Source organism: Haliaeetus leucocephalus, unplaced genomic scaffold (assembly GCF_000737465.1).
Source record: "Haliaeetus leucocephalus isolate CR32 unplaced genomic scaffold, Haliaeetus_leucocephalus-4.0 Scaffold184, whole genome shotgun sequence".
In the NCBI taxonomy this organism is placed as follows: domain Eukaryota; kingdom Metazoa; phylum Chordata; class Aves; order Accipitriformes; family Accipitridae; genus Haliaeetus; species Haliaeetus leucocephalus.
The window spans coordinates 865,630-872,962 of record NW_010972620.1 but is presented as its reverse complement, the minus strand read 5'-3'; the positions used below and the strand labels follow the sequence as shown (position 1 = coordinate 872,962).

The following is a 7,333-nucleotide window of genomic DNA, read 5'->3' as shown; positions in this document are numbered from 1 at the left end:
AGAGAGATTTTGGGAGGAGAAGGTTTTGAGAAATAAGTTCTAATATTAAAGTGACCTGAAAATAGTATTGAGCAATGTACCGTGCTTCAAGAGCAGATTTCTTTAGAAGAGAGTTGGAAAAGATGTCAGCTGCAGGTCGTTTCTTGAGTTCCCACTTGCACAAATTCAATAGTGATTAGAAAGAAAAGGAAAAAAAAAAAAAAAGGAACAGCATTATTGCATCTTCTGTGACAAAGTGACACTGCGGCATTACAAAAACGTGGCTGGCATTACAAACTTGCCAACTTTGGCCATCTAGTGGCATCTTTTTCGCTACGAAAAATAAGAAAAAATAAACAGTTACTACCCATCTCTATTTTTAAGATAAGCAAACCCCCCCAACAGCGCGTGTATGTCAAGTAACGTGCCTGGAGCTACGTGATTATGGCCGCCTTATCAACGCTGCGGCACGGGAGAAAGTTGTGGATGTTTCAGCGCTCTGCAGCCCGGTGCGCCCCAGCGCAAATGTGCGGTGTTCTCGCATGGGGATGTGTCAGCCTGGGTGGCTTTGCCAAGCACGAGCGACAGCTCGGGGCCAGGTTGGCGGCTGGGTTGCCTTAGGTACGACTTGCTGCCTCGTGGTGCGAGGTAAGTGCTTTATGCTGGTATTGAGCGACGCAGGAGCAACGCAGTGGTCGTCCCTGTTGTGTTTTGCTACTGAAGAGGCGACTCTGGAGCAGAAATGACCGCGGTGGAAGAAATTCTCTGGGTCTAGTGGCGGGTCCTGCAGCACCCGTGCACCCGGGGATCTGACAGGGAGCCCTTTGTGCCGTGAGGCGTTTCGGGCGCCCCGGTCGCGGACTCCCAACAAGCCCAGGTTTCCTCAGAGCTCTTCGGCCAAGGCAGATGGGGCCCCTGCCATCCCCGCGGCCCCTTTTCCTTCCAGGCTGTGTGATTTAAAGCCCCCCAGGCAGAAAAAAAACCCGTGGCCCCAGGCCCGGGGTGGCTGTTCAGGGTTTACCCTGAGGCACCGCGGGCCGGGCTGGACACCAGACACCCGAGATGGCGGGAAGCGAGCAGCCTCCGCGCTGAGGAGCCCGGCCCGGGTCAGGGCTGACCGCCGCGGCCTAGCGTAGTTCCTCCGAGCGGCGGCGGGTGTGGCCGGCCCCGGAACTGCCTTTCCCGAGCCGCGGGGCCCCGGCGGAGCCCGGCGGTACGGACCGGCGGTACAGGCCGCGGAGCGGCGCTTCCTGCGCAGTGAGGCGCTGGGCAGGGCCGGGCCGCGGCTGGGGGGGTTCAGCGGTTGCCCGGCGCTCGGGTCGCGTCGCCCCCGGCTGTCCCCAGCCCGGCCATGCAGCGCTTCACGGTGAACATCAAGCTGCCGGCGCGGACGCTGACGGGGGCCCTCAGCGCGCCGAACAGGGGGGCGGCGGACTGGTGAGGGGCCGGGCCGCGGGGCCTGGGGGGCGGTGGACGGTCTGGCGGGCTCGGGGAGGGTTGAGGGGCGGCTGAGGCGGCCCCCGGGTCTCGTCCTCTGCCGTTCCCTCGGCAGGGAGCTGCTGCTGCCCGGCTCTCGAGGAAGAACGGAGCCGTGGCCGTCGATGAGCGTGGGCCAGTCCCTTCTGGCAATGGCATTGGCTTCTCTGGGCAGGGGTCTTGCTGGTGCAGTGAGCCGCAGGGATCAGAGCAGCTTCTTCTGGTGTCTGTTCCCCTGACTTGATGTGCAAAGCCAGTACGTATGTTGGGTTTTTTGTATTCATTGCTCTGAACGATGAGTTCACCCAACTGTGCTGTAAAGCACTACCCTAATACTGCTGAATCTTAGGGAGAGAACGTAAATGAGCTGAACCGAGTTGGTTTTTTAAAACTGTGGCTTTTAGGTTTGTTGGCTCGCAAAGCAGCAAACGCTGCAGTTCTCTGAAGTTTTTAGTTTGAAACTTTGTTTTTCCTCCTTTGTTCCCACTTGCTTGGTGTTCACCACAGCTTTATAATTGTCATCAGTGGCCGCATCAACCTCTCCTGAAGTCAGAAAAGCCTCAGCAGATTTTCACTATTACTGTAATAATTATTCACACGCTCCTTTTTTCCCTTAAAAAAAAAAAAAAAGATGCAATTAATTATACAATTGCAAATATATTGCTTACCTGCGTGCTTATATAAAAAATTTGGGAATGCTCTTCATGAATTCCTATGTGAAGTCTTAAATTTACAGAAGAGGAGTTTTACAGATAGACACAAAGAGATGATTTGCAGTGGCTTAGGGTTCCATCAGCAAGTGGTTCAGCAGACAGTGCAGCAGTGGCATTTTATAATGTTTTTGAGTTTTATATTATTAAATAATTTTTGCTGCTTGATGTTTGTGTTTAGTAGCATGCATTCAACTCACCAAAAAAAAGTCTCATTCTTGATGTGAAATGCTTTTTGTTCTTTTTGCTTGTTTGATGATGATATATGCTTTTCTAGGGGCTGGCAAGGTTTGATTGCATATGGATGTCATTCTCTTGTGCTGATAGTTGATGCCAATACTGCTCAGACTTTACAGGTTTTGGAAAGACACAAAGCTAGTGTTGTCAAGGTGAGACGTACATGTGTTTAAGGTATATTACTTGATTCTGGTATATATATAATTTTTCTAAAACACTGTAAATACTTGACATTATATTGCACTTGATATTCACATAAATTGTGTTGTAAAATACTCATATTTTACGTGACCTCTTTTACAGCTAAATCAAACCATGCGTGTTGGAATTTGAGCTGAGGTTGATGTATACCTTTGTAGAATGTATGGAATATACAGAAACGTTTGGTAGTGTTATAGAGCACAGACAGAAATGTTTCTAAGAAAGCTCTTAGCATGACAGAATTTCACATGAACATTACAAAATATCAGATGAATCTCTTGCTGATCTTTCCTGTTGTGGGGGTAACCAGTATACCATTCGACTAGAAAGTTACTTTTAAGTTTTTACTTCTGTTCCTATCTATAGAAAAGGAACAACAGCAGACAAACCCAAACATTTATTTTAGTGATAAAAAATGGCTAAAATTTAAGCTTAAGTGTAGGGTAGCTGTACTTTCCTTTGAAGGTTCTTGACTTGAAATTGCGGAGCGTTTGACATTGGGTCAAGTCTGGAACAGGATGTATTTCTTTGATACATCATTTCTTTGACTGTGGAGAATGACTGATTCAGTCAAGGTTTAGCAGAATGTTTGGCTGGCAGATGTAATGTTTGGTAGTCCCTAGCCCAAATGCTATATTAGAAAGCAGTCAGTAATTTATGAAGAAAAACAGATTTTTAAATAGGAGATTTTGGTGTTTTTTGTAGTAAAAGAAAAAGTTTAAATGTGCCTTCTGGAAATTGCACGCTACTTTTTCCCCATGTGTAATTTCCTTTAAATAGGCCATCTTCATATAGATACACTAATACTATATGACAAATGGCCACTTTGGTATTTTAAAATTAAATACAGTTATTTTGTCTTTGGGTTTGATAATTTACTGACTTCTACGACATCATGTTCTGATGATGTCTTTCTGCATACTGAAGAGCTTCAATGTTTTGGTGAGTTGTTTTAAAATTTCAGTACATTCAGTAGTTGCACAGGTGGTGGTGCTTATGTATCTTTATATAGTATAATGTATTTCTGCGCTACAGAGTCCAATTAGGTGCGCTTTTTTATAATAATAAACAAACTGTTCAAATCCTGGGTGAAAATACTGGGTAGGGCAAAACCGTTACAGATCCATACAAGATCTTGGCCAGGAGCCATATAGATAATGATACTGTAGCATTTAAAAATGGTCATAAGGTTTAGGAATTAGTTTTGCTTGATTAGAGAGAATTTTGAAACTGACTGGCAAAAAGGAAGGTAGAAGGGTTAGATTTCAAAATACACACTTTATGTCATTTTTTGAGACTTGTGTGCTGTGACATGTTTAAAAATAATGCTAAAATGTCACAAAGGACCGATAACTGATTTCTTCCAGCATGTTTGTATACTTGCCCAAATTTTTCACTGAATTTTGAGGATTGTCAGAGTTGCCCAGACATTGCTGTCAGCTTAGAGCTTGTGCTGCTGATATGAATAATCTCTCTGGGGACAAATGTGAGGCAATTTACCTGACTCTCAATAAGGAGAGGTTATTTCTGTTATCTCAGAGCAAAGGTATGTACACAACAGCAACCACGGAGCAAGTGGCACTCCGTTAATCAATACCTTTGCTTTCCTTTTGGCGATTTGTTTGGGTAAGCTTATCCTTAGCCTCAGCTGTCTTCAGGCAACCCTTTAAAATGAACAAATCAATTCCAATGTCTATAATTGTGTAAAAAAAATAGAAAAGTAAGTGGTACAGAGGTAGCAGCTATAATGATGACTCTGCTTTAAAATTTCCACTTAGGTTAGATAATAAGTTGTAGCAAAATTAGTTTTTGATCTATCTAGTGATAGCATTTCAGTGTGCTTCAGTTACATTCGCTAGCTTTGAGAAGTAACATTATTTCAATAGGAAACCAAATGCTGAAATCCAAATAGTTTTTATGTAATCTATAAGATAATTTTTCAAAATCACTATCTGGTGCTTTATTAACAGAAATAGACTGTAAGAAAATGGCAAATTTATGAGGAGGAAAAATGAAGAGAAGTTCTGTTCTGCTTTAAGAAGTAGACATTTGTCCTGGTTTCAGCTGGGATAGAGTTAATTTTCTTTCTAGTAGCTGGTATAGTGTTATGTTTTGGATTTAGTATGAGAAGAATGTTGATAACACCCTGATGTTTTCAGTTATTGCTAAGTAGTATTTAGACTAAGGCAAGGATTTTTCAGCTTCTGATGCCCAGCCAGCAGAAAGGCTGGAGGGGCACAAGAAGTTGGGAGGGGACACAGCCAGGACAGCTGACCCAAACTGGCCAAAGGGATATTCCATACCATGTGACATCATGCCCAGTATATAAACTGGGGGTGGTTGGTCTGTGGGCAATCGGTGCTCGGGAACTAACTGGGTATAGGTCAGTGAGTGGTGAGCAATTGCATTGTGTATCACTTGTTTTGTCTATTCCAGTCCTTTTATTATTATTGTAATTTCATTATTATTATAATTTTTATTATTTTCTTCCTTTCTGTCCTGTTACACTGTCTTTATCTTGACCCATGAGTTCTACTTTTTTTTTCTCTGATTCTCTCCCCCATCCCACTGGGTGGGAGGAGTGAGTGAGCAGCTGCATGGTACTTAGTTGCTGGCTGGGGTTAAAGCATGACAGTCCTTTTTGGCACCCAACGTGGGGCACGAAGGGTTGAGATAACAGATCTGACCAGAGCGTGTTAAAACAAATTTGTTACAAGCATTCATTATGTTAGTTTAATAGTCACTGGCTGGTCACGATGTTGCATTTATTGGCTCTTAGAGTTGTGGCACTCATTTTTAGAGTTAAGTATCACCTCACTTGCTGTATATAGTCCCTGTGCTGCTGCTTATCATCTGTGGGAGGTGGATTAAGGTTTTTGCTTTGATGTACAGTGTAACACTGTTATGGTATGATATGGTATGATAAAATTATCGGTTGTGGGACTAATCCGGTATTTGTACTCAGCATTGTTATCTAATGTATACTTCGGGAGCCATCTGTGGGAAACTATTAATAATTACACCCTTTTCCTTTTCTCCTCAGAGCGCCAATCTTTGGGTGAAACACCTTTCTTCCCCTTCCCCTTCTCCTCCAGGCTAATTACAGTAGCGTCTGAGAATTTTGAAAATTTTGAGTATCCTTGGGATGTTGAAGCTGGCATGATCCTATTGCTAGGCACTAGCATGCTTCTGAATGTGGTTCAGGTCTTGTTTAGGGTTAAACAACTATTTAAGAATATCGCCCAGAGATCTTTCCTGAGGCAGGGTGTGTGGGATAGTATGGACAAATGCCTAGGGTGGTGGGCACCTCCAGCATTTTGGAACTTCACCCTTGAACAAGTGCAGAATCCTGAAAAGCTAGTGGAACATTTGGAAAAAGTATGATGTCACCCTGACAATTCCAGGGAGACACAAATCACTGCAATGTGCTGGGGCCTGGCCCATGCTTACCAAGCCTTGTTCAACGCTGTTCAGTACCCTCAAGAGGAAGAGAAGGTCTCTGGATCTGACAACAAAATGACAGGCACTGCGGCCACTCCAGCCCCAGCAACAGGCACTACAGCTGAACCAGAGAACCAACCCCTACCAGTATCAGTTGCCCCCATATAGAAGAAGAAATATACAAAAAAATCAGTTCACTTAGTGAGGGATGAAGATGAACCAGGGTCATCACGAGAACAGGAGGAAGAGGCGGAACCAGAGGTAATCGCCTCATCCCTATCCCTGAGTGAGTTGTGGGATATGTAAAAACATTTCAGCCATTGTCCAGGTGAGCAGGTTATCACCTGTCTGCTCCGATGCTGGGACAATGGGGCTAGTAGCCTGGAATTAGAGGGTAGGGAAGCCAAGCAGCTGGGATCGCTTTCTAGGGAAGGTGGCATTGACAAGGCAATTGGAAAAGGGACACAAGCCCTCATCTAGCCTCTGGAGGTGACTCCTGTCAAGCGTGAAGTAAAGGTACCCCTTCAAGGAAGATGTTCCATGTCAACCAGGCAAGTGGACCACTATGGAAAGAGGTATCCAGTACCTGAGGGAATTAGCCATGCTAGACATGATTTATTATGACCTGGACAATGCACAATTACCCAGAGGTCCAGACGAAGTCCAATGCACATGACGCACGTGGTGGAAGTTTGTACGGAGCGCAATATCGTCGTATGCCAACCCATTGGCAGTACTAACCTGGAAAGATGAAGAGGCACCAACGGTGGATGAAATGGCTCGCCAACTCCAGCAGTATGACGAAAACCTCTCTTCCTCCCTACGAGCCTGCATCTCGGCTGTGGAGAAGCTGTCCTGGGTTTTCCAGCAATTCAAAGAGAATATGTCCTGCTCCTCACCTGTACGGATCTCAGCTATTAGGAGTGAGTGTTCCTCTGCCCAAGAGAGAGAATATAGAAAGTACACACCACGAGGTGCCCTGTGGTTTTGTGTGACCACAGAGAGGATGTGAGGAAGTGGGATGGAAAACCTACCTCAGTCCTAGATGCATGGGTACGTGAGTTGTGAGGAAAAAATAACCACAAAAGGGGATTCTTCCAGGAAAAATGCCACTCCAGTGTCCAAACAGAGTAGAAGGGCTGATCTTATTTCTGATCCTCTTGAAGGGACTTGTAAGTTGATTTTACAAGTGGGTAATGGATACTCTGACCAGAATTAGAGGGACCCTGCCTCCAGCCAGGTGGAGGAAAGGGACAACCATGTTTATTGGACTGTGTGGATTCGATGGC

The 7,333-nt window shown here is 44.9% G+C and overlaps 1 protein-coding gene across 3 annotated transcripts in view; it reads left to right on the top strand.

Annotated features, from left to right (window-relative positions):
* The first annotated feature begins 1,281 nt into the window (after positions 1-1,281).
* Positions 1,282-7,333, top strand: part of WDR11 (WD repeat domain 11) — a 50,995-nt gene continuing 44,943 nt past the window's right edge. For all 3 annotated transcript variants that reach the window (XM_010564673.1, XM_010564671.1, XM_010564672.1), the window contains exons 1-2: positions 1,282-1,416; positions 2,443-2,554. In XM_010564673.1, coding sequence (XP_010562975.1) covers positions 1,331-1,416; positions 2,443-2,554 — 198 coding nt within the window. In that variant the 5' untranslated portion in view covers positions 1,282-1,330. The remainder of the gene's footprint in view (positions 1,417-2,442; positions 2,555-7,333) is intronic.